This window comes from Natrix helvetica (assembly GCF_964273705.1).
Source record: "Natrix helvetica genome assembly, chromosome: 2".
Classification (NCBI taxonomy): Eukaryota; Metazoa; Chordata; class Lepidosauria; order Squamata; family Natricidae; genus Natrix; species Natrix helvetica.
In genome coordinates, this window is record NC_138552.1 from 125,183,391 (window position 1) to 125,211,208 (window position 27,818).

The 27,818-nt window shown below is 39.8% G+C and overlaps 1 protein-coding gene across 1 annotated transcript; it reads right to left on the minus strand.

Moving 5' to 3' along the window:
- Positions 1-1,608: 1,608 nt before the first annotated feature.
- RHAG (Rh associated glycoprotein) lies at positions 1,609-27,818 on the minus strand. Its single transcript, XM_081944967.1, has 10 exons — positions 27,625-27,818; positions 21,683-21,866; positions 15,485-15,635; positions 13,043-13,190; positions 11,508-11,674; positions 8,014-8,151; positions 7,049-7,167; positions 6,107-6,180; positions 4,973-5,046; positions 1,609-2,020 (listed from the first exon to the last, which is right to left on the minus strand). Exons 1-10 carry the CDS (start codon positions 27,782-27,784, stop codon positions 1,952-1,954), a joined length of 1,284 nt encoding a protein of 427 aa, XP_081801093.1. The 5' UTR covers positions 27,785-27,818; the 3' UTR covers positions 1,609-1,951.

Consider the following 27,818-nt stretch of genomic DNA (forward strand, 5'->3'; position numbering starts at 1 on the left):
TTGCTCAGAGAGGTTGTCTCTCCCCCTACCTACATTTCACTGAATAGCACAGCGATGGTGAACCTTTTTTGGCTCACGTGCCATAAGTGGGGGGAGCGCAGGGGGGTTGTGTGCGGGTGTGCCACACCCATAATGCAATGCGCACCCCCCCAGTACGCATGCGCGCACAACAGGCGTGACCCCCCCATTTTTACATGCTTTTTTCACCCAACCCAGGCTCCAGAGGCTTTATAGGAGCCTGGGGAGGGCGAAAAGAGCCTCCCTCGCCCGCCCCCTGGACACCCTCCGGAGGCATCAGGGAAGCCTCTGGACGGTCCCTGAAGCCTTCAGAGCGCTCAAAATGACCCTCCGAGCAAACCGGAAGTCACTTCCGGTTTGCTCAGAGGGTCGTTTTAAGCGTTCCGAAGGCTTCAGGGAAGCCTCTGGATGGTCCCTGAAGCCTTCGGAGCGCTCAAAACAATCCTCCAAGCAAACCGGACTTCCAGTTTGCTCGGAGGGTCGTTTTGAGCACTCCGAAGGCTTCAGGGACCATCTGGAGGCTTCCCTGATGCCTCCGGAGGGTGTCCAGGGGGCAGAGGAGGCTCTTTTCGCCCTCCCCAGGCTCCTATAAAGCCTCTGGAGCCTGGGGAGGATGAAAAATGGCTTTAGAAAGGGTGAACTCAGCTGGCCAGCGCAAAGACAAAATATTAAAAAATAAAGTCTAATCTTCTTCAGAGCAGTTTTTAGATGCATTTGGACTTTATCATCTGCCTTTAAGGCTATATTATAATTCTCTCCTTTCCAGTGATGCGTGGTGAGGTTTGTGGCTGGTGAGGCACTGACACAGTGGTGGGTTTCAAATATTTTTAGACTTGTGGACTTCAACTCCCAGAATTCCACAGCCAGGCATGCTCAGTTCCAATTTAAAACAACAGCATTGTTTTTCTCCTTTGCGAAATAAGTTTCCCTTTTTAATTTTCTTTTTTTTCTCCCTTCCCCTCCTTCCTCACTCTCTCAAAGACACACACAAACACACACACACACAGAGAGAAGTTGGATTGGACTATCTCTCCTACCCCCTTCCCTCTCTCATTCACTCTCAAACAAACAAACACACACACACACACACACAAAGGTTGGATTGGATATCTTTTCCAGTGGCTTGAAAGCAGCTCCTCTGCCATCCCCCCACCCCCAATTCCCCTGCTGCCTTCCCCAAACACCTCCACCATTGCAAATGCAGCCTGCTGTCTGGATGGGAAATGCCTGGAACGCAATAAAGTCCACCCACTCACCTCCTGCTGGCAGGCTGGGGTGAGAGGAGAGGCAGAGAAGTCGGAGGGGAGCCGATCCGAGCCTTCCAAAAGAAAGAGGCTGGGGGAAAGTGTGTGTGCTACAGCATGGCTCTTTGCCTGGCTTCTGTGGATAACTCTGCTTAACTGTTTAAAAAAAACCTCTAAAAAAGCACCCTCTATTATGAGGCAGGAGAACTGCGTGCCACACTTACGTCAGGAATTTTTAGGCTTTTAACACTTGCTTAACTCTGCTCGAGTGATCATAAAACGGCTGAAGTCAGACTAGATGAGGCATGCAGTTCTCCTGCCTCATAGTAGAGGGTGCTTTTAAGAGGCTTTTTTAAACAGTTAAGCAGAGTCATCCACGGTGAGGCAGCAACTAGCTCAGCTTTTTCCTTTTACATTTTTTTTCTTTTCATGATGAGAGCGGTGAGGCTGTGCCTCACTTGCCTCACCTGACTGCACGTCACTGCTCTTTTCCATAATCTCTTCTTTCTGACCATCAAACCCATAAATCTCAAGCATATTTTCCATATTCAGCAAAAAGTCCATAAAATGTTTTTTCTGGCTTTATTTTTCAGCAACAAGATAAAAATAGAAAGAAAAAATAACATGTGATGGATATTTTATCAGATATTGAAAACATCATATGGAAAAAAATGAATATATATATCTTTCTATGGTTCTACAATGAGTTTGCTGGGATCCTCTGTATTGCTTCCAAGAGGTGCTCCTTCAATGGGAATCTAGAAGGAATAGCATACAGTGATTTATGCAAGCAGGTGATGCTTAACTATCTGACACAATTTTACACCAACTGAATTTAACTGAGGCCTCTTTCTCTTCCCCCCCTCCCTGTCTTTCTCTCATCATAATCCATTGGGAACTGGCATTGTTTACTTTATAAGCCCAAATTAATCAAATGAGAAATGTCCCACTAGGATTGTACCTCTTTTATACCAGGTTGGTGATTTAATATATCAATATATCAAAGTAACCATAGTTGCACCATTACTCATGATACAAATAAAGAATTGTTTCTCATGTTTCTGTTCTATATATTTTGATCATTTGTAAAATTGATGAAATAAATGCTTTTCCATCCTTTACTCCCTTTTATATCCATCTCTGTAGGAACATGGTTGTCATTAGAAATAAACATTAACTTAAAGTTTTGGAAACATCTCAAGAAGAGATAGACCGTTGCACTATGCAACCCAAGCCTCTGCATGTTTACATCTTCCTTGGTCTTGGTCTCCCAATACACATTGTTGAAAAGTTGTGTTTCAAAACACACATATATCAATTTAAACAGCAGATACTTATGTTAAGCCTCCAGGAGGTGTAATTAAGCTATTTTCTGTGTATTGATAAAAATAGAACCAAATTTCTAAAATATTTATTTAAAAATAGGCCAAAATTTTACCTCATCCCAAAACTTGATAATATCATACTACTAGTGACATAAGTCTATTTTATCCAGAGAAAAACAGCTGGCCATCATCTAGAGCAGAGTTTTATGTTGCAAAACCACATAGATTACTAGATGATATATGGCATTGAGCCACATATGCCATTGTTAATGAGTTCAGCAAGATCAGGAATGAGGAAGTACAGGAAAAGAAGGAGAGCAGGAATACATAAAGACAACAAACTCCATATCCTGTTCCTCATATCATTCATATTATGTTTCTGTAGTTAAGGAGGAGAAGGAAGAAGAGTAGTATAAGTACCAGTGGTGGGCTGTTGCATGGTTATGCAGGTTTTGGTGAACCTTTACCTTTGATTGCTGGCTGGGCCCGTCCACCTGTCCCTGTGCTAAGCTATCCATTTATAACTAACTTTCTGGCTCATTCTCTCTGACCTCGCTGCCCAGCTGAGTTTCGTGCAGTGACATGCAGTCAGGTGAGGCAAGTGAGGCACAGCCTCACCGCTGTCATCATGAAAAGCGGTGTAAAAGCGGTGTAAAAGGAAAAGGCTGAGCTAGTTGCTGCCTCACCGTGGATGACTCTGCTTAACTGTTAAAATAAGCCCCCTAAAAAAGCACCCTCTACTATGAAGCAGGAGAACTGCATGCCTCATGTAGTCTGACTTTAGGCGTTTTATGATCACTCAAGCAGAGTTAAGCAAGGGTTAAAAGCCTAAAAATTCTTGACATAGGTGAGGCACGCAGTTCTCCTGCCTCATAGTACAGGATGCTTTTTAGAGGCTTTTTTTTAACAGTTAAGCAGAGTCATCTGCTTAACTGTTTAAAAGCCTGCCTGCCAGCAGGAGGTGAGTGGGTGGGCTTTATTGCATTCCAGGCATTTCCCACCCAGACAGCAGGCTGCATTTGCAATGGTGGAGGTGTTTGGGGAAGGCAGCAGAGGAATGGGGGGGGGATGGCAGAGGAGCTGCTTTCAAGCCACTGGAAAAGATATCCAACTTTTGTGTGTGTGTGTGTGTGTGTGTGTTTGTTTGAGAGTGAGTGAAAGAGGGAAGGGGTTAGGAGAGATTGTCCAATCCAACTTCTGTGTGTGTGTGTGTGTGTGTGAATTTGTGTGTGTGTGTGTTTGAGAGAGGGGGAGGGAGGAAGGGAGAGAGGGAGGAAGGAGGGGAAGGGAGAAGAAAAAGAAAATGAAAAAAGGAAACTTATTTCGCAAAGGACAAAAACAAATGCTGTCATTTTAAATCAGAACTGAGCATGCCTGGCTGTGGAATTTTGGGAATTGAAGTCCACAAGTCTAAAAATATTTGAAACTCACCACTGTGTCAGTGCCTCACCAGCCATAAACCTCACCGCATGTCACTGGTTTCGCGCCACCTCTGCTTTACTCACTGGAGCTGCCTGAGTTGATTATCTACTTCTTTAAAGCTCCATTTCACTCACAAAGGGCCATGTGTGAGCAAAGCTCGCACATACGCACCCGCTCACAACCAGCAAACCACTTGTGAACATAAGTACAGCCCACCTCTGACTAGTATCAGTAGGGGGAAAACAAGACCTGACCTGATACTTGCTATACAGAGAAGAAAAATTTAAGAAAACCCCACCCTTCATGATACATTTGAAATGTAAAAATGTAGTTTGCAGCTGTAGGGAAGCCAGTGTGTTCATTGATTCACGTCTATGTGTGTATATAAATAAGAAGATGTGCATGCTTTGAAATATAGTTCTGTGAGAAATGGAAAAAATATATTAAGAAATGGGTTTCTGAAAGAAAACAGAAAAATAAGACAATGGGAAAGAGAGAAAATTAGTTGGAACAACCTTGAAATGCACAGAGGCAGAATAGTAAGGAATAAGAGGACTCTGAAATTGGGGGAAAACATATTCTAGAAGAGAGAGAAAAAGAGAGAGAGAGAAAGAAAATAATTGATTATAGAAGATCCATAGTACCACATCTGTGCTGTCGAAATCTGGATGAACATGGCATGACAGTAAAAACATTTTAAAAATTTGACTCATCACATTGTTTTCAGCCCAGAATAATCTTAGCAAAGCTGTGAAAAGAATATAACTATATAGTTGATCCTAACATAAGCAACTCTTCATCTTCTTTCAGCAAAACAAAATCTGGAACCAATTCTAAGAATCAGGTGATAAAATGTGATTCTATGTGATAACAATCAGAAGCTAACAGACATCCTAGTGGGAAAAAATGTGGATATGTTCCCAGAAACTGCAATTCTTCTCTATTGTTTGAAATGTGTCCTACCTCCCAATATACAGAGTCATCATAGCAGTTCTGATCAGGTGGCTGTCCCAGGAAAGGCAAGTTGAGTATTAATCCTGTATGATGAGGAGGAAACACATTGAAGGTTATCAATGGCAACATTTTCTATAATAAGAGACATAGATTGCATAAAATACAAAAACAGAGAGCAACTGTATTCTACTCCTGCAAATAATGCTCTATTTTTCTAATAAAAAAATGCATTACTCGTAATAGCATGTTATTTCATTAAGTAAACACCTAAGAAGGAACAGTTCCAGTGGTGGGGTTCAAATAATTTAACAACTGATTCACCCAGGGTCAGGTTGACTTTCTTGGGAGGCGTAGCTCATCCTCATCTTCCAGCACATGCAGGACGAACCTCCTGTGATGCCAATCTGACCCTGGGCAACCTGGTTGTTAAATTTCTACCCTTTGACAAAAGGCTATTTCCAAGGATGCTTGTCTGCATGTTGGTCTTACGGCTATTTCAGCCTTCTGGATGACTTCTTTAAAAGGCAAGGTTTCTGAGGAATGAGGAGGGGGCCTTACCATAGAGATAAGGAGTTGATGCTCCCAAGAGCTCATGCAGGAAGGTGAAGAATTGGGGGGAAGAGGAGGGAGGGATTCCCCCTCCCCATGGAGCTATGTGCAGGGGGAGTTGGTCAGTCTGCGGGCAAAAGTGAGAGGGGCAAGGAATTAAGTTGGTAGCATGATTGAAGCTGGGCCCAATGTAAGGGAGACTGTGGGGTTAATTTGGCCAGGCAAATTATCCCCCCGCCTTGCTATCAAAGTGAATCCTGGGCACTGCACTGAAATGGAGAAAGAGGCAATGGAGCAGCCTGCACAAAGGAAGGAGGAGGAGCTGGGAGAAGAAAGAGGGAAAGCAGCCTCCATTGCCCATATCTCCATTGCAGCCCAGTGCCCAGGATCCACTTTGATAGCAGAGGGGTGTAATTTAACACCCACCTGAATGGGTGCTAACTGGCTGAATCCCACCACTGAACAGTTCTGCAAATTCTTATTCAGTTTTTTTAAAAGATGCTATAAGTCTGCATTTTATCCATCCATTCATCTACAGAAGTTGTGATCTGCATGAAGTTCCCCATTTCCTGGAGATGTCTTTATTTTACTGACCTGTAAAAGCTCCTCCTACCATAGCAATTGCAACAGAGCAGCCTAGAGCAGCAGCCTGCATCCCAACAGACACACTGTAAAGAGTACAAATGAACTTTGTGTCATCTGGAGACCTTATGAAGACTTCTTTGATGACTATGTCTGGTTGTTCAGATATATGTGTACACACAAAAGTCACTCCTACCTAACCCAGCAACAAACAGCTATGGAAGTGCATATACAGACTACTAGGAAAAACTTTGAAAGTGCATCCGCTTTAACACTTTGCAGAGAACTACTTTGCTTTTGCCAATGTGTTTTGCAAAACGGCCCATTCAAGTGTTTTATACCCCTCTAAGAACATGCTGTATGAGCAAGGCTGATGAATGGGAAAGGAATGCAAATCACAAGGGACTTACTTTCATTTCTACTTTCCTTTTCCTAACATTTTTTATTCCTCAGGACCTCATGTAGTTTCAGTTCCCCTCCTGCCTAAAGGACTGACAGACACTGCTATGCTGATGTTACTGAATGATTAATAACCTACAGCAATGCTTCCCAACTTTAGCAAATTTAGGATGATTGGACCTCAACTTCCAGAATTCCCTAGACAGCCATTGTAGTTGGGAATTCTGGGAATTGAAGTCCACTCATCTTAAAGTTGCTAAATTTGGGGAACACTGGCCTAGGGCTTGGTCAAATTCCAGTACCCCTGACTGGCCACTTAAACAATAAACTGGTTACCAGCCAAACTTATATATTCTTTGATGGTTGGAGTTACTTTGAGCCTTGTTCTTTAGTTTTGCCAAGGCATCACTATCAATCTTGTTATAAAGATTGTTTTACTGTGCCAAATGAAATATTTTTGCAATCTACTTGATGGGAATGTCTCTTTCAAAGTGATCTATAAATCTGTCTAGTCAGTTAAATGACAGTAAAATAGAACTTTTTAAAAAAACTTACTTGCTGTTAACCTGCACAGCAGCTGCAATGATACTTGCAATGCCTCCCAAAAGCCCAGGTAAGCCATGTAGATTATGGACACCGCAGGTGTCTTGAATTTTCAGCTTGGCCAGCAATGGCTAGAAGAGGAGGTAAAGGGTTATTTTGTAATAACCTTTAGAAGAAAATAAAGCTTGCTTGTCTTCTTTTTCACTTTCCATTCTATACAAACTAGCATGCTTTATAAAATATATGTAAGTATATTGCAATGCAGTTTCTTGATTTGAGAAACATTGATTTGAGTCTGCTGGCCTACAAAGAGATGGGATGGGATGCAAATCTTCTGTCTTTCACTGGAATAATAAAATAGGCTCGGAACCCAATACTCACTTAAACAGACATGAATCAGGGTCTTCCACAGATGTCTTTCTGATTGAAAGCGCATAATATTAATATTACATGTAACTATAATTCAGAGATACTGGTTGCACTGCCTACTAATATATTTCCAAATGCAATTATTCCCCATAATGCCAATATAGCTCAGGACCGGAGTAATTTTAAGATAGTCTATCCAGTATAGTTTTTGCCTATCCCACCCAAGGGTTCAGAAAATGCTTGCTGAAAAAGCCATCTATCAAGTGTGTCTTGAAAGTAGCTCTTCACTGTGTGGGGTCTCTGTCCCTAACACAGCATGCTTCCTATGATGGAAATCTGACAAACCCTGGGAAACTGGAGGAGAGAGAAAGGCAATTTGCAGAAGGGATTCCTTAATACCCATGTGCAACTATAATGCAACCATGTGCAAATATCAAGGCTGGTATCTATTAGTTAAGCCTTCCCTAACAAGGTGTCCTAGTATGTAGTAGATTACAACTGCCAGAATTCTAATGAAGATGGCTTAGAATAGTGGAAATATAGAAAATGGTATTTGCTAGGCAGGGGAAACTGTATTAGAATTACATTTCTTTACAAAAAATACTCACAGATAAATACTTATATCCAAGAACTGAGATGATTCCTGCTGTGCTACCAATTAATAAAGCCCCAACAGGCAAGATGTTCAAGTCAGCACATGAACCCACAGCAACACCACCTGCCAAGGTGGCATTTTGAATGTGTACCTTTGGGAGACATAAAATATGACCAGTAAGAGGAGATCCCTAATGCCAAGGGAAACGATTTTTGGCTGAAGCACAGAATATCAATTTGCTTCAAATAATCTGAGTGTACCATAGGAATTGTGCAGCAGTTCATGATGGCCTCTATGTATGACCCTTGAAATAAGATACATAAGAACACTGCCTTACAAGAACCAGGTCAACCCATGGACCTCCAGAACCAAAAATCTGTATTTCTACTGACGAAGTTTCATTTATTAGAGAAGCAGCCTGGAACTGATCTATACAGAATATGTGACCTGCCACTAATTTAAAATCTATGAATACATCCTTTCTTCTTGGCAGTGGTTCATCAACCTTATATAATTTGTTTTCTGATTTAACTCTTATAAATGAAACTTGGGAGTTTCATATATATTAAATATGCACAGACTTAAAATAATGAAAAGTAGGGTCATGGTACTTTTAATTGTTGGGTAAAGAAACAATATCACCCTGTTCATTTTTTCTCATTCTCTATAGCAAGAAACGCTTGCTAAACAATAACTCTACTTTCCCTATTGGGAAATCTCATTATCCAAGTGATATCATTGTAATAACAATCCTGTTGATTTGGAATCAGTGGTCATTGGGATTTGGCTATTCCTATCCCTGTGATATCTGTATGGTCGCTAAGAATCAGCCTTGACTTGATGGTATAGAATTAATCAATCAAATGTGTGTAATTGCAGGGTAGCCACTATTATGATCCTTGTTATTGAAGTACAAGAGCACTACTGTCAGACCTGCCCCAATCCGATTCCTTAGGGGAAAAAAGGCCCTTGACTCCATTTGGTTAAAGCAAAGGGTTCTTTTTTCTAAAGGTGTAGGTTGCAGTAAATCAAGCCAGCTCTGAATTCTGCTGTGTTCACAAGACACACACACACACACACACACAAAGGTTCACCCACAGCTCATCTCTCCCCCTGTGACCAGTCCATTTCTAGCTAACTGGAGCTTGCCAAGTCATTTTGAGAACACTGAGATGTTTGAGGGTAATCTACATATTTCTCATGGTGCCTAGCTGTGGGATGCTGCGCCTTTCATTCTCACCTCCTGTACCCATCACGTACACACACAGTTTTATTTATTGCCCTTTCACCCTCCTCCCTCTGCCTGCACTTCAAGCCTTTAATAGCAGGATGCCTGTGAGGCACGAAACCAAGTCCATTCTTGGTCTATACATACATGTCTATTTGTGTATATCTACCTATATTTTTGTATTTACATTGTTTTAATATGTCTGTACACCGCCCCGAGTCCTGTTTAGGAAAGGGTGCGGTCTATAAATTAAAGATTATTATTATTATTATTATTATTATTATTATTATTATTATTATTATTATTATTATTATTATTATTATTATTATTATTATTCTTTTACAAAGAGGTTTGAAAACAAAAGGGTCACCATAAAATAATAATAAAAACACTACTTGAAATAAATAGCACAGAAAACAAATGTAAATATATAGTAGAAATAAAATGAGAAATAACAAATTAAAACAGAAGAAACTATCTTCAATTGAAGTTCAGTAATCACAAAACAAGAGTGCAAACATTTGCTTGAACATCCTTCAGAAAGCAATCAAGAATTAAGGTGCCATCACCAAGAAGACCCTGTGTGTGATGTATTACAGAAGCATCCACATAGACCAATCTTAAGGACTGGGCAGATTCATATTGGCAATGAAAATTGTCATCAGTAAGTATACTTAAAGAATTTGGTCATTGCACATCCTGATCCAATGTGCAGACTGAAATTTATTTGCTCAAGCAGGTGTTTGTTTGTGTTGTTTTTAGCCACTTCTCAAATGCTCATGTTTCTATCTGCTTTGAAGATGATATTTTCAAAAATTAGTGTTCTGGGAGAAAACGTAGTTAGAAAGGTATTTTATGGTTAGGATGTAAATGGGGAAGGGGAAAGTGAAAAGTTGTTTAAATGTGACTTGTGCAAAATGACACAAACAAGAAATAACATCTCATCTAAGAAACATTTAAAACTTTTTGTGCTCTAAGAAACTGTTTAAATCAGAGTTTCTAAATTTATCTTTAAAATAACCTCCTGCAGAATTTCATTGTAGTATTTGTAATGTAGAATGTCTATAAATACTGTACATATGATTATCCAGCTGAAGTTTAACCCTCTAAGATAGTTTCAGAAGAAATATTTTAAACCACATGGAAGCACAATATTTGCCTGCTAATCATTAAAGTGCACATTTTTTTCAAGCTTGCATTGAGCTATGAAAAAGTGCTGCTTTAATTATTCAAATTATCAAGTAGTGCATTATTAATGCCACATTTAGAGCAGACATATTTCTTTTCAGGCTGTCCAGGAGAGAGATGCTCTGCTTATGCAAGATCTGAAGCACTTTACAAATGCAATAGCAGAGTTGGAAAGGACCTTGGAGCTCTTCTAGTCCAACCCCCTGCCTAGGCAGGAAACCCTATCGTTCCAGACAAATGGCTATCCAACATCTTCTTAAAGACTTACAGTGTTGGGGCATTCACAACTTCTGGAGGCAAGCTGTTCCACTGATTAATTGTTCTAACTGTCAGGAAATTTCTCCTCAGTTCTAAGTTGCTTGTCTCCTTGATTAGTTTCCACCCATTGCTTCTTGTTCTACCCTCAGGTGCCTTGGAGAATAGTTTGACTCCCTCTTCTTTGTGGCAACCCCTGAGATATTGGAACACTGCTATCATGTCTCCCCTAGTCCTTCTTTTCATTAAACTAGACATATCCATTTCCTGCAACCGTTCTTCATATGTTTTAGTCTCCAGTCCCCTAATCATCTTTGTTGCTCTTCTCTGCACTCTTTCTAGAGTCTCCACATATTTTCTACACCGTGGCGACCAAAACTGAATGCAGTATTTTAAGTGTGGCCTTACCAAGGCATTATAAAGTGGTATTACCACTTGACGTGATCTTGATTCTATCCCTCTGTTTATGTAGCCTAGAACTATGTTGGCTTTTTGGCAGCTGCTGCACACTGCTGGCTCATATTTAAATGGTTGTTCACTAGGACTCCAAGATCCCTCTCACAGTTACTACTATTGAGCTCCAAATGATTTTCAAAATACCCAGATTTCTATCAACACATTAGCAAATCTTTAATATATATCTAATTACTTTTTGAGCCTAGTGTACCACACAGTATTTTTGTAGAAGTCATATGTTCTTATGTGCTTTTATAAAATTCAGGTTGGAACAGCTTGGCTTGAATTAATAAGATGTAGTAATCTTTTGAGAAACTCTATTAAGGCATGTTGGTTAGTTCAAGTAGATCTCTATCGCAGGAGTTCAAGGCAATGCTTACCATGTCCAGTTTGCCTCGGTGTTCAACCAGAATAGAGAAAGCAAATGTGGTGACGGTGCATGCTGCTAAAGAGAAGTATGTGTTCATGATTGCCCTCTGTTGCTCCTCTGCTGATTTTGCAATGGCCGAGTTAAAACTGGGCCAAAAGAGCCAAAGGAAAAGAGTACCTGAAAAAGGAAAGGTGTCAGTCTTGATTCCTGGCAACGTATCCAGTTCCTGCAACCGTTCTTCATATGTTTTAGTCTCCAGTCCCCTAATCATCTTTATTGCTCTTCTCTGCCTGGTTTAGTGCCTGTTTTAATGGCAAAATTTTGGAAGTGGTTTCCCTTGCCTGCTTCATAGGGCTCAGAGAGAGAGGGACTGGCCCAAGGTCACCTAGCTAGCTTTGTGCTTAAGGCAGGACAAAAACTCACAGACTCCAGGCTTTTAGCCTAGCCCTTAACCACTATACAAAATTTAACAGGTTCGTATTTAGGGAGTCCTCAATTTAGGTAATGGAATCTGTCCATCGTGATTATGAGTTGTGATGGTTGTAAATGGTTTGGTCGTGTGATCAACCGAATGTTATGACCTCTTTTGTGACAATCATCAAAGGAATGCCATGGTCGTAAAGCAAATGCTGCAGTTGTTAAACAAATGCTGTGGTTGTTAAACAAACCAGTGGTTCACTATGGTTGCAGTTTTGCCAAAAAATGGAAGTAAATGCTAGTTTATAGCAAAACTGCTGTAAAACAGTTATGAGACTGCAGGAATGTGCAATTGGCCATAGATATAGCTTGGTTGCTGAACACCTGAAGTTTGGTCATGTGATTGCAGAGTGAATCATTGTAACTTTCAATCTGGGTTGTAAATAGCCCAGTGATACCTTTGAATAGTTGCTAAATGATTGGTCATAACCTGAGGACTACCTGTATCACTTGAAATTGGGCAGATATACAGTAGATGTAGAAGCAAAACAGCTTTGACTTCCTGCTGTAAATATAAACAGTCTGAGTAATATTTCATTTTTATAGCTTTTGGAGAAATTTTAGCTGCTTACATTACATGTCATGTTTTCAATGTTTAACACAACATTCAAACGATAATGAATTTGAGTCAAAGTTACTTTGAGATCACTTATTAAGTGCTGATGTCTCATTTAGGACAAAAGGCATCTACTGGAAGAATGAAGAACCTCTCTGACTAGAAGAAAACAGGTAAAGTTCAGAAAAACATAACCTATATACACAAATGCTTGGAGTGCATGACACCCCCCCCCCCACCTTGCAATGTGGCAATACTCCATAGAAGTAGCAACTGAGGCCTACGGATGGATGCGAGGTTTCCTCCCCTCTTCACTTCCTTCTACCAACATTTCAACACAAAGGGCTATACATTCTGCTTTTAATTGATTGATATTTGATTGTTGCTATTACAGTCATTTTTATTTTGTGATTTGTCGATCAGTTCAAGATTATTAAAATGTTACTAAAAACAAGTTAATCTATTAGTTAAAAACAGCTCCATGGAATTTACCAAACAATGTGCACACTCACCAATCATAGCAAATAGGTCTGAATGGTAAACAGAACCTTCTTTAGGATGTCCATTTTTCAAGCCTGGCCGGTAGAGGAATCTGGCTACAGCCAACCCAAAATAAGCTCCGAACGCATGAATGGTCATGGATGCTCCAGTATCTGTGGCCTGCAAAATATTAGTGTGAAGTTCAGCACTTAGCTACAATGAATCACTATTCCACCATAGCCTTCCAAACAAACAGCAAACAGCACATTTTAATTTAAATAAATAAGTAAATTCACACTAGCAAATATGCATTTATGTATTTATTTATTGCATTTTTAGAGCCACCCATCTCAGTCAATGACTCTGGATATATGCAGATATGGATTTTAATAAACAAATATGTCTTTGCATATGTGTGTCAGTGTCTGAAGCAGGGGTGTCACTGTACCAGAGCAATTATGCAAAAAGGTGTGTAGAATTTGCTTCCTTTTCTCTTACTATGCTTAATGCCAAGAAGCTGGTTTTGGATATTAGATGACATCTGTACAGTTTGCAATGTCCTTCTTTAGTAAGTCAGATTGGTTTCTTTCCCCCCTCTTTATCAGATCTGGCATGTTAAAGGTACTCTAGGAAGGTTCATGATAGAGCATTGGTGCCATCTTTAGGCCACTGAAATTACTGGAATACCTTAAATCAATAACAGAATAACAGAGTTGGAAGGGACCTTGAAGGTCTTCTAGCAGGAGACTCTATACCATTCTGGACAAATGGCTGTCCAACCGCTTCTTAAAAACCTCCAGTGATGGAGCACCCACAGCTTCTGAAGGCAAAGTGTTTCACTCGTTAATTGTTATGTCAGGAAATTTCTCCTTAGTTCTAGGTTGCTTCTCTCCTTGATTACTTTCCATGCATTTTTTTCTTGTCTTACCTTCTGGTACTTTGCAAAATAGGTTAACCCCCTCTTCTTTCTGACAGCCCCTGAAATATTGTAACATTTTTATCATGTCACCCTTAGTCCTTCTTTTCACTAGACTAGATTTACCCAATTTTTGCAATCATTCTTCATTATGTTTTAGCCTCCAGCCTCTAACCATCTTTGATATTCTTCTCTGCACTGTTTCTAGAGTCCCAACATTTTTTTTTAATTATCGTGACCAAAACAGGATCTAACATTCCAATTGTGGCCATACCAAGGCCTTATAAAGTGGCATTAATACTACATGTGATCTTGATTCTACCTCTCTGTTAACGTAGTTCAAGATTGCACTGCCTTTTTTGGCAGCTGCAGCTCACTGCTGGCTCATATTTAAGTTCACTAGGACTTAGCTTTAAATTGTTAGAGCTAACAGTTAAAATTAAAGACCAGACCTTTATTTCTGCTTTGAATTGACATAAGCTATCCAGAAAATGTCAGATTTGGAAGAGTCAATTTGGTTAGCAATTGGGAGAACAGGAGTTCTAAGCCCAGCTTGTGCACAAAGTTGGCTGGGTGAACTTGGGCCTGTCACTTTCTCTCAGCTCTAGGAAGGAGGCAATGGCAAATCACTTTTGAAAAAACTGGCCAAGAAAAATGCAGAGACTTGTCCAAGCAGTCTCCAAGAATCAGACAGGATTGAACAGGGGAAAAATCAGATGGAGATTAATTGAAATCAAACTGAAATGTTTGAAATATTTGATTGGGTTTACTATGTTGAAGCAATTCAATTAATTTATTCAGCTTTCATGGTTGCATAGTGTGTAAGTTTCTCCTATGGTCTGAATTATATTTATGTTGATTTGTTTTAAATTGTTGTTTTATATATTTTTTCTATGCTGTGCAGGGTCACATTTCTGAGATAATATAAATTTGATAAGTAAATAAACTGGGAGACATATTGGTTGGCTGTTCCTGAGAGAAGATGGGTTAGGAATTACTTAGCAAGTTCTAGAGTCATCCATTTCTTGGATTTGTTGGAAGTGCCTTTTCTTGCTGGAAACATTTGGCATGGAGAGGGCAGATTTCTAAAGAGGAGAACTGTTTCTTTAATTTAGTCTGCAGAAATGTTGATTCTTTCTTAATGCATTCTATTATGGAATGGAAATAGATCCTGGATTTGTTTTATAAAAAAACCTGTCTGGTGATCCCTAATCCAGAGTGGAATAGACTGGTGGATTTTTAATCTTCAGCCCCCTCTTACTGGTTAATTTTCACCCAGGGGGGGGTTGTTTTTCATTAATGCTGTTTTTTTTTTCTCATGGGGGAAAAGACAAAAGACTCATACAATTTCTCAGACCTGAGCATTTCCTTTTCATGGAAATATAAAGCAGCACTCAAATCAAAAGGTTCTTTCAAAGCAAGACAGACAAGAATGTAGCCATTGTCAGAGAAGGTCTTAAAGCCCAACAAACCAAAAATAAGAAGGTGTCTAGAAGACAGGGTCCCCTTATAAAATGACACATAGATCACAGTAAAATAGAAGCCAGAAAATTCCTACCTTTAGCACATTCACCACAAGATGTTCATTGCATACAAATATAGTAGTTTCAAACATTGTTAAAATCAACATCTGAACTGGACTTGTTTTCCCCAGAATGGCTCCAAATGAGATCAGGACAGCTGCTGTGCTGAAGTCTGCATTTATCATACTTTTGATTTAATGAGAAAAAAATAAAAACATATAGGTTATACATGTATTCAAATAGCGAATATTAATAAAGTACATAAAGATGCAAAATAAATGTTATTTATTCATGTTTTTTATTTAAAATAGTTTCCTGGCTTCATGAATTACTGCTTTTGTTTTAAAGTCATAAGAAATCAATTCGCATTATCTCAAAGTGATAAATTTTGTATGTTTGCTATTCATTGTCTGAATATATTGATTGACATATAAGTAAACTCAACTGGAGGTAGAGAGAAAGAAAAGAGGAGCTAAAACTTAATGAATAAATTCTGCTTGTAGGAAAGTTTTGTAATTGTATATTCTAAGACAGAGAATCATGAAAACCCTGATGGGTCAATACTGTCCTAGTTACTTTTCTAAGCCCAGGTGTCATATTACATATCTACTGTGACTTCAGTTAGCAGGATGCTCCTTAAATCGAGCTTGGAGTCTCTAGCTCAGTGGTTCCCAATCTTCCCAATGCTGCGACCCTTTAATACAGTTCGTCATGTTGTGGTGACCCCCAACCATAAAAATTTTTTCATTGCTACTATGTAACTGTGATTTTGCTACTGTTATGAATCGTAATGTAAATATTGGATATGCAGGATGTATTTATATTGTTATAAATTGAACATAATCAAAGCATAGTGATTAATCACAAAAACAATATGTAATTATATATTGTGAAATATTTATTTCTAATTACAAATAAATGAAATTTTGTCTTGAAGCATGGTGTAGTACAGGGGTCGGCAATCTTAAACACTCAAAGAGCCATTTGGATCCGTTTCCCACAGAAAAGAAAACACCGGGAGCCACAAAACCTGGGTGGGTGTGGCCAACTCAACATCACTCCCACCCAGTCACATGACATCCCCCCCCCCAGACATGCCTACCCAGGTTTCATGGCTCAGTGTTTTCTGTGGGAATAGGGTCTCTCTCTCTTCTCTCCCTCTCCCTCTCATTTCTGTTTTTCTCTATTTTTCCTCTCCCTTTCTCTTCTTCCTTCCTTTCTTTCTTTCCTTCCCTTTCCCTCTTTCTTTTTCTTTCTTTCTCATTGAATATGATAGCAAATCCAAAATAAAGTTATTAATTGTAGGAAATTGCATCTCTGTAATCTTTTCATAGTGAACTCTAAAAGTTCATAGAAGCTGGCAAGATTGTACTAACAGCAATAGGATATATATATTATTCCTTTGAGTTTGACAATATAATATGTTATCCAAAATTATAAACAATCTTATTTTCAGATGCATTTTTTTGCCATCTCTGTTATTTTCTTTTTAAAAAATCAGACTTGCTTCCAATTTGTGCCTTCTGGCAAACTGCAGTTTTTTGGGCAAGAGATCTAGCTTGCTATTGCTTTCGTCATAGGTCTGAGAAAGTTAGTTTCTTCTTTCTTTCTTTCTTTTCTCTTCCTTTCTTTCCACCTGATTTGTTTCCCTCTCTTTTTCCTCTCTCTCATTTTCTCCCTTCAGCTCTCTTTCATTTCTTTCTCCCTCTCCCCCTTCTCCCTCTAATTTGTTTCCCTCTATTTTCCCTCTTTCCCATTCTCTCCTTCCAGCTCTCTTTCATTTCTCTCTCTCTCTCTCTCTCTCTCTCTCTCTCTCTCTCTCTCCCCTTTTCTCTTTCATCTCTTTCTTGCACCTGCAAGCAGAATACTCTACTGGGCCGGGATCACTGCGGCGGGGGCAGTGACTCCTTCCGCTGCCGCCACTGAGGAGTGAGTAGCTGGCTGCACTGATCAGGAGACTCCTCAGCGCCATATTCAAGTCAGCGCCAGCCACGGTCCCCTTCGTTTTAGCTCAGCAAAGAGCCAGATGCAGAGAGGAAAGAGTTCCAGAGCCCTGCGCAAGGAGAGCCCTGTGCAGCACAGGAGAACTGGAGCTCTTCCCTCCCTGCACCCAACCAGCTACTGCTGCTGCTCCCCATTCCCCTCCTTCCTGAGCTTTCCTTTCCCAGCGTCCTCTGTGCTGTGCGCGTCTCTCTTTTCCCCCTCCTTGCCTCCATTCTGGCTCCAACTTTCCCCTCACCCACCACACACACACACACACACACACACACACACACACACACTGATCTTGGGTGCTCGGCTGCCTTCAGCAAAAGGAGCAGCAGACCCATCAGTCTTCTGGCACCTCTCCTTCTGCCGCATGGGGAACCCGAGCTGCTCCTTCCCTTCAAGCTGGTTTCTCACCAGCCTCTCCATGGGAGGCTCCTTGGCGACCCCTGTGAAAAGGTTGTTCGACCCCAGAAGGGGTCGCAACCCACAGGTTGAGAACCGCTGCTCTAGCTGATTTTATACTACTTTATTTTCTGATGCTGGCCTTAGATGCCAGCTTTCTCAAGAACTAGATGATGGAATTCCTGGTCTGAATCCAAATTAAAAACAGTATCATTGTTGGATAAAGAACAGAGGTGCATTCCTACTGGTTTGGACCTGCTTAGCCAAACCGATAGTGGTTTGCTGGTCTGGATTGCTGGAACCAGCAGCGACCCAGGCCTGCCACACTTCCAAACCAGTCGAACTATTTCACCGGTCAGCGCTGCATGGTGGGTTTTTTTCATTTTTTAATGTTCTGCGCATGCACAGACCTATTTATTGGCAACTGTGCACATGCAGAAAATTGTACACGCACCAAACCGGCAGTAATGCCGGGAGCAACCCATCCCTGGTAAGGAGCTCAGGATCTTATTCTTAGGATGAGTACTCTTGTTCTTATTCATTATTTGATGGCGTATTAAAGCCATAAGAAGATGTATAAATAATACCTTCTGAACAAATAATGAGCAATTTGACCATAAGAAAGTTTGGATGCCAAAACAAGTTATTATAAGAAGTACAGAACTGCCTTTTTTTTTAATTCTCTTTCTGCATTTCTCTTATAAAGTGCTTCTTTGTCTTGGAATTTACATTTGAAGAGCCATGTAGTTAGAATGCAGTATTGCAGGCTGACTCTGCCCACTGCCAGGAGTTTGATCCTTAATGGCTCAAGGTTGACTCAGCCTTCCATCCTTCTGAGGTTAGTCAAATGAGGACCCAAATTGTTGGGGGTAATATGGTGACTCTGTAAACCACTTAGAAGTTGTTATAAAGTACTATGAAGCGGTATATAAGTCTAAGTGCTATTGCTAATACTGTACTGCAGAAGATATTATAAGAAAAATATGGAAAAGGTTGAGGTGGAACAGCAGCAGAAAAAGAATTGTTATCATGTCTGGTCTGCTTCTGAACATCTTGAAAGAAAAACAATGAATAGAGATTTAAAAATAACATATGTTGGCTTAATAAGTGATGACAAGGCTCTAATAACTTATTAAAACAGGTTTTTAATAATTGCAAATAATCTGATGCAGAATGTTCTCTATTTCATTGTCTTTTTAGAAAAATGAGGCCCTGAAATATCTGCAATTCTTTTTATTCACCGGAAATTTATTGCAGAATACTGTATAGTGCAGTGATGGCTAACCTTTTTTGGATGGCGTGCCAAAAGCAGTGGGAGCACTGCATGCCCACACCCATAATGCTATGCGCGCAACCTATGCTTTCCCCCGCTTTTGGTGTGCTTTTTTCACCCTCCCCAGGCTCCAGAGGCTTTCTAGGAGCCTTGGGAGGCAAAAACAGTCTTCCTCCCCCTGCCCCCCCCCCATAGACCCTCTGTAGGCTTCAGGAGCTTCCCTGAAGCCTCTGGAGGGCAAAAAACAGCCCTACAAGCAATGCGAAAGTTTGGGAACAGTGACTTCCGGTTTGCTTGTACGTACATTTTTTTGCCCTCTAGAGCCTTCAGGGAATGTTCCTGAAGGCTCCAAAGGGCGAAAAATGGCCCTACGGCCAAACCAGAAGTTTGGGAACTGTGACTTCCGGTTTGCTCGTAGGGACGTTTTTTTCCCCTCTAGAGCCTTCAGAGAAGCCTCCTGAAGGCTCCGGAGGGTGAAAAACATCCCTACAGCCAAACCGGAGGTGACTTCTGGATGGCTCGTACAGCCATTTTTTGCCCTCATGAAGCCTCTGGAGGGCAAAAAAGGGCCCTATGAGCAAACCGGAAGTCCGTTCCTGAACTTCTGGTTTGCCCAGAAGGAAGGAAGCCTCCAGAGGACAAAAAATGGCCTTAAAAGAAGGCCAAAGTCAACTGTCCAGCATGTGCATGTGCACTGGAGCTGACAGGGCAACGCCTCATGTGCCCTAACAAATGGCTCCACGTGCCACAGGTGGCATGCATGCCATGGGTTCGCCATCACAAGGATAGTGTGTACCACCTTCCAACAATTAACTTCAGGAGAAGTTTTGTGTAAACTAAGAATGCCCTTATCTTCACTGATGTTTTTAATTTAGAAAATTAGGCAGGTTTTTTCTTACATGATATGACAATATCAATAGTACATTGATGATCACAACACTACCTCTAAATGTAGAAGGCAATAACTTGCTTTTAAAAAGTGCATGAAATAGTCAAAGATAAGAAATAATAATTAGTAAATAATAATTATAAGAAATAAGTGCCTATTGCATAAGAGTGAAATTACTAGCTGGAGAGAACTGCATCCTGCATTTTCAGTTTCAGAAAATATTTTTTCCTGGCCAAGGATTTGCTTTTTTTTTTTTTAAAGCAAAAACATGGTTGAAGTTCAATGAACATAGCACCCCCTTGAGGAAAGATACCATTTACACTCCTTTCAGATTTGGACTCCAAAAATAAAAATAAAAAGCATCAACATTTCAGGAAGTTCAGACAATCAGATTAGAATACATAATAGACACCCCCCAAGTGAAACTAATTTTAGCTGCTTATTGAACAAATATACCCTTTCATATATTTTATACTTTTTAAAAAAATTGAATTGCACAAAGCTATTCAAACCATTATCAAGAATTAACATATGAATCAATACCGGAAGACCTATTTACTCTCTAACATTATTGTGAAGTCTCATGTGAAATGTGAGGGAAATATTTTAGTTCTTTCCAAAACATTATGGGATGCAAAAGCCACCCTTAGGGCTGAGACCCTTCCCTGACCTTGCTGTGGTTCATGGGAATGATATGGATAGATAGGCAGAAGAGCTGCAGACTAAGCAACCATCATGGGAGAGTTATCTCAGCCCACAGAAACAAAAGAGAAGCATTTCAGGAGGGACTCTCACTAGTTTTCTGGAAAGTAAAAGTAAAGGAGGGGAGATTTGCAAGATTCATTTTCATAAATTACAGATCTGAACAGAACAATTTGTCCACCCCACAAAAGTGACAGGTTGAAATTGTGGACCCAGTGAAGGGTAGGCATTGGCTCAAGGAGGGGGAAAGATAAGCTGCAATCAATAAGGTGTCAACTATTAAATTGCCAATTGAAATTCTCTGCATAGTCAGGATATATGTATTCTAGCTTTCGTAATACAATTTCATTCACCACTGAAATTTCTAAACCATAAAGTATAATGAAACAATTGGGCTGTAGCCAAACCAATGAAAGGCTTAAAATGTGCTACTTAATATTAGTGTTGTTTCTAATTTTTTGTTGTTTGTTTGTTGGTTGGTTACCTACTTAGTGTTTAAATTAGGGGTGGTGAATTTTAAGGCCTTTCTGATATTGCAGAAGTACAACTTGCTGTAACCCTTGCTCTGGCTTCTAGAATATATAATTCAATACAGTAATGTCTGTGGAGTCAGAGATTTCTACCCTTGCTAAAAGCCAAGAAGTAGAAGGAATATTTCTTTAGAGAATGTGTTCCTTAACTAGGATTCCTAGATTTCTTTAGATACCACAGGTTCTATCTCAGATGGAGGAAATAAGTCTAAAAACCCTTAGAAGGACTGAACATCTGAAGAGGCTGGTATGGGACATAGTGTTTTTAAGACAAATATACTTGGTAATCTTCCACCATTCACCATCTCTAGCTCACTATGATTTATACCACAGTGCTGTCTGTAGCACAACACTTCTGGCAATTCTATTAGAAATTCACTTGTAGGAAACTCTTGGTAACCAATCTTAATATTCAAGTCACTTGTGCTTCCCAGGATATGCTCCTTACCTTTCAATGGTATTATGGACCTCATTTGATTGCATGTGCCAAAATCCTTGTAAGAGGATGCCCCACTGAAGGCCCAAGGCTGCAATGAGCAAGTTCATGCTAACACTGCTGAAGCCATATTTTTTCAGGAAGGTCATCAGGAAACCAAACCCAATAAATATCATCACATGAACATCTTGAAAGACTAGGGGAAAGAATATGAGGAAAAATGTTACGATAGGCAGCATTAGTAAATAAATTTATCCTGGCAACTTCATTCCATTTTTTTCAAAATTTTAAATGGGACAGTTCTTTCGGTACCATTATCACAAAAGAAAGAAAGAAAGAAAGAAAGAAAGAAAGAAAGAAAGAAAGAAAGAAAGAAAGGAGGGAGGGAGGGAGGGAGGGAGGGAGGGAGGGAGGGAGGAAGAGCAGGAGGAAGAGGGAGGGAGGTTGCTTATGTAGTACAAATGTTCACAAAGTGCCTTTTCTCATCCATTACAAAAAAATCTCTTATAAGAAACAGTTACATTCAGTGGCCATGAAGTGCTGATAGTTTCAGGAGCAAATGAGGGGAGTAATAGAATGGAATGGATTATCCTGAAAGAGGGTTGGTGATCTTAAATCGGTGTAATTTAAGAGCAATAAAAACAATTTTTCCCTTTTAGAGATATCGAGTAAGGGAATCCCATTTTCAAGTGAGAACCTGGTAGAGTTTTATTTGCATTATTAAGAAACAGAAAATAGGCAATGAAGAGGCACAGAAACAACTTTAAACACATTGGGCTATTGAATGAACCCACCCGAGGTGCAGAATATTTTTAAAGGCCATAACAAACAGCCCAATTGTAACTGCTCCCTTCGCAAATAAGCACACTGTAATTGCCTTGACACAGAGTCTTGTGTAATACTTCTCCTCTCCTATCAGACACCTCCTTTCTAGTCTTCAAACTGCTTTTCACAACTTCTCCTCTTCTTGACCTTCCAAGCCATCATTAACATCCAGTGGTGGGTTCCTACCAGTTCGGCCGAACCATTAGTAGTTTGGCAGCCTGGGTCGCTGGAACCAGCAGCAACCCAGGCCTGCCACGCCCCCAAACCAGTCCTCTGGGTGGCGCCATAAGCGCTGCCATCTTGTTTTTCAGTTCTGCGCATGCACAAAACAATTTCAATTGTCCTGTGCATGCACACACTGCGCGCACATGAGCAAACTGGCAGTAGTACCTGCCGGAACCCACCCCTGATTACACCATCAAAAAGCACTGGGAGATTCCCTCAAAAGCAAAACTTCCAGCTTCTCATGATCCATATTGGCCAGGCTGTTAACTGATGTTCAGGAGTTCTTTGCACAAAATCTGTCTTCCCTTCAGTGGCACTTTTTAAAATCATAAGTAGTCTTCCTACTACCAGAACTTTCTGCTGTCTTGATTTCAAACATCATTCCTGTCTTCTTTCCCTTCTGGCTTCTGCAACCTCTGCAGAGCTATCTTCTTTTCTCTCCATTCTATGCCCCCCTCCTGCTATTTGACTTACAGAGGAGTAATTAAATCATAACTGGAGCCAGCAGATGGTATTATATCTTCCCCCATGTTCAGTCACATTCATCTTCATCAGTATCAATGTAGACTGCAACTTTATAATCTCTTCTGCAGTTTCATATTTTGGCTCGCTTTGGTAAGCCACTGTATTTCCTTGGTATAGTGAGCAGAATTTGAAATAATCCCCAAGTAATCTTTGCAAACCCATTTCACTATGCACCTGGGGTGGGCCAATCAAATGGGTCCATCCTTCCTATAGAGGTCATTGGCATTGGCTGACAGGTAAACCAGAGAATGATCTGATTATGACAAGGGATTGAGGAAAACATCTCTTGTCACATTTCAGTTACTCTGAAATATGTTGATCCCGTCATAATCTGAACCCATGATCATGGAAGACAAGGTTTGTAAGTTCATAGTAACCATGAGACATCTGAAATCACCCCTCAAGATGTCTCTCAAAACCAACAGGGTGGGCACTTCAATGCCAGCTCTATGACGAGGTTCAGCAACTCAGGCAAGAATGAAGCTGTGCAGCAATAAGACCAGTGCAATATCAACCCATGAGGCTAAGTGTAAAGTACCCTAACGATGCCTGCTTCATAATAAGCGACCCAATATTGTAATACAAAAAGCAGGGATTTATTAACAGCTTCATTAGGCATTCTTCATTAGGCATTTTTTATTAGCAGCCATCTTTTTTGCTTTCTTTATCTGCTTTTGAACTTTGCCCATGTTTCTTCCCTCCCTTCAGTCTTTGTCAATAAATCACGTTATCCAATAGCTTCATTCATCTCAACCCAGCTACTCTGATCTGAGATCCAGCTCCGCTGTGCTCTGCGTGGAATGTCAACACAGAGAGTTGACACTAAGCTTATGAGTAAGAATTCACAACCAATTATTTACATATCTATTTTCATGAATTTGTTTAGTAAATGTATGTGGCCACATATCTCACATGAAGAGACCCTAGGCAGCATAAAATTTGACCTATCCCAGATCAGAGTCATACTTATCCATCCTTCCTTTTCCTAAAGTCATGGCTGGTTCAGTGCTTGGTAACCAGAGGAACACATTTCAGATAGTATAAAACTTCTTCCTCACCTATCCAGGCTCTGTTGTACGTACCAGGTTTGCCCTCAAACCCAAGACAAGGATGATCAAATCAGGCAGAGTTGGAATTCAGAGTTCACTAAATCCCCACTAACTTATTGCCAAGATGAGAACTAGAAGGTTCGCAGCATTGATTGGCCTCAGGTTTCAATGCACCCTATTTGGATAACATTTCTGCTTCCCACATTATCTTTTCATCACTCATACTATTTCTCCTCTCTATTTCCTTACTTCCCTACACCTCCTACTTTTAGGTAACATATAGGGATGCTTAACGTATTCCATTTCTTCTCATCCCACTCATCATCTTCAGGCTGGTGCCTTCGGCTTCAGCACAGGACTCAGAATGTCACTACAATACAGCTCAGGATGTCATCACACAGCCCATTACCCAGGTCGTTACAACACAAAAGAACAATAGGCACACAGCCAGGACCTCAGCCACACAGGATGTTATGAAACAGCCAACTAATCTGCAAATATCAACTCCATCAACTAATCAAGATGTTGCAACACAGTCAACCAATCCGCTTACAGCAACAAAGCCAGCACTCCACACACATACACCAATATTTATAGAAAGACAGCAGCTCCGATCACGCTTTGCTCGCACAAGCACAAAGCCGAGGGCACCAGCTTGAAGATGGCGAGTGGGACCTCGTTGAAACGTCGCCAAGATACTCTCAATCTTACATGGAAAAAGACCCGAATACACCAAAACCTGCATCTATGTATGTATGTATGTATGTATGTATATTTGTTTTCGTAGATTTTCATGGGTGTAGGTATGCTGGTCGTGTGTGTGTGTGTGTGTGTGTGTATGTGTATGTATGTGTATGTATGTATGTATGTATGTATGTATGTATGTATGTATGTATGTTGTCACAACCCCTGGTATGCCCAAATATAGGAGGGAGTACACTGCTTCCCTTTTCTGTCTATCGACTCACCCTAGGAGCCATCCAGGCAGAAAGCCATTTTTTTTAATGTTGACTTGTTACATTTGGGTTGCATTCATTTGTGCTGATAAATAAATACATTTTCTTTTTATTTATTTATCAGCACAAATGCTATATATATGATAAGGAGGAGAGCCTGTGGCTTAGTGGCTAATACATCTGCCTAATATGTAATACAGCCCAGGTTCAAATCCCAGTAAGGGTATGGCTAGCTGATGAGAGCTAAATAGCTTGAAATAGATCTATACTAGTCTCATCAAGACTTTATCTTGTAACTTTCTGGAATATTATTACATATATACATACATGCATTATTACATATATACACATACATACATACATGCATACACACACACACACACACACATATATATATATATAGTGTGTGTGTGTGTGTGTGTATGTGTATGTATGCATGTATGTATGTGTATATATGTAATAATGCATGTATGCATATATGTAATAATATTCCAGAAAGTTACAAGATAAAGTCTTGATGATAAGACAAGTCTTAAGCAATCATTACCACATAGAATGAAACTTGTCTGGATCTGAGGTCATTTGGTTCTTGGAAGATTCATGCATGTATTAATGCAAAAATAACACTTCCACTTTTTTAACAATGATTTTAAAAATAGTGAATTTGGGAGGTCTATATTTAGTAGCCAGTTTGGTGTAGAGGTTCAAACTTCAGGTTAAAAAAACCTGGGAGACTATGAGTTCTAGTCTTGCCTTACACACTAAGCCAGCTGAGTGAGTTTGGACTAGTCACTTTATCTCAGGCCCTAAGAAAAAGGGATTAGCAAACCTTTCCAAGAAAACTGCAAAACTCAGAGACTTGACCAGGCAGTCTGAGAACTTGATACAATTGAATGGAAGTGGAGGGGGGGATGAAGAATATATATTTTAAAACAGAAGAATGTATCTTCTATCTGTGGTTTCTTCAATTATAAGGAATAAATAGCAAGACATTTAAAAAAGGTTTGGGTTGAGATCCTGGTAAGGCTTTCAAACAGAAAAAATAGTTCTGGGTTTGATACATGGAATGTCTCATTTCATATAAGGTAGCTTCTCAGAAAAATTGCAACCTAAATCCCAATCTAGGTATGTCAGATGCATAAAATTTATTATTCCAGTGTTGGCTGGTGATGTCTGAAGCTACTACATGACATATAAAGGCGGGGAAATTTCCTCTTAAAATGTTGTAATTTAGTTTTTTGTATGTTCCTGGATCAATGAGAACTTGTTTAGGATAAATGTCCTAATTACACTAAAATTTTGGTTTAATTAATTAAACTTGGCCAACTTTAGTTGAAAAATTAAGCAGAATCAAATTTTGTTCATATTTGATTGGGAAATCAGTAGGACAACCTAAGACTGAAAATAGTTTTAAAAGAAGACAGTGGCAAACTATTTATGCCTTGCTGCCAAGCAAACCACATAGCCATATAGATTGACTCAAAGGGGAGTTTGCCTACACATGGCTTAAGTGTTGTTCCTTCCATTGAAAAGAGAATTGTACCAACTGTAAGTACGGTAAGTTTATCCTTCTTCATGGAATGAATCCCCATTCAACAAAGACAACAATAATAATAAATCTGAGTAGTAATATCGTAAAAACATATACAAAGCATCCTAGAACATTAGCCCTAAATAGTAAAAATTTAGGTAAATATTTATCCTACCATATTTAATGACTAATGACATACATTAATACATAGACGTGGCGCCAGACTACAGTAGCATGAAGCTCCTTCAATATAATTTGTAAGAATTCATTTGTGGATCTTACAGTTTCAGAAATAAAGAATTTCCCTGGTCCATTGTGCCAGAAATACATGGGACACTTACTCCAGTAAGTGGTAAGATATCCTTGCTGTTTTAATCTGCAAATCAGCAGATGTCTCTAAGTAGGTGGAAGATAGGAGTCCAAGGCGGGCTATGAGATGTCAGAGAAATTCAAATTCCAACACATACCCACTCATAAAATTCTGTGAACTTCCTGTAATGGGAAATTAAGACATATTCAGAAAGAATATGTGAAGTGGCTAGTTAGCTAACAACAAAATTAGCAGAAGCATTTTCCCATTAGAGTATTTCATATTTGTATGTAAGCATTATTTTGCATTATACCGCTTATTCAGAATGACCTGCTTGCCTCAGAAGGAAACTTTAGCATTTGAATGAGACTTGTGCCTCCAAGTATAGGATGTACAAAGTACACAGTGAATGAAAGTGCAAGAAGCTCCTAATTAAATTATGCAGAGTGTTAGAACAACCCAAAAGACAGCTAAATTTATATTAGTTTGCTAATATAGATTGCTATAGATTATTAACCAATGGCATCACTTACTTGGATACAATCCCATATTGGCTGATGGCAGGCTCCGTCTGTCCACTGGTGTATATCTCACAAATATTCCAAATAAAATGATAATGATCACTTGTAAAAAAATGGCAAGAACAGGGAACCTGATCCGCATATTGGTGGAGAAAGAATTTGAACGGGGCATCCTTGCTGAAGTTTGGCAAAAAATGATAAGGACA

What these genes read in the sequence shown, in the direction of transcription:
- RHAG (XM_081944967.1), bottom strand. Translation starts at nt 27,784, where the DNA reads ATGCCCCGTTCAAATTCTTTCTCCACCAATATGCGGATCAGGTTCCCT. An exon ending in AGACCTATTTGCTATGATTG is followed by an intron (nt 11,675 to 13,042) that starts GTGAGTGTGCAC and finishes TTCCTTTTTCAG; the next exon opens with GTACTCTTTTCCTTTGGCTC. An exon ending in GCTGTGCAGGTTAACAGCAA is followed by an intron (nt 6,181 to 7,048) that starts GTAAGTTTTTTT and finishes TACTCTTTACAG; the next exon opens with TGTGTCTGTTGGGATGCAGG.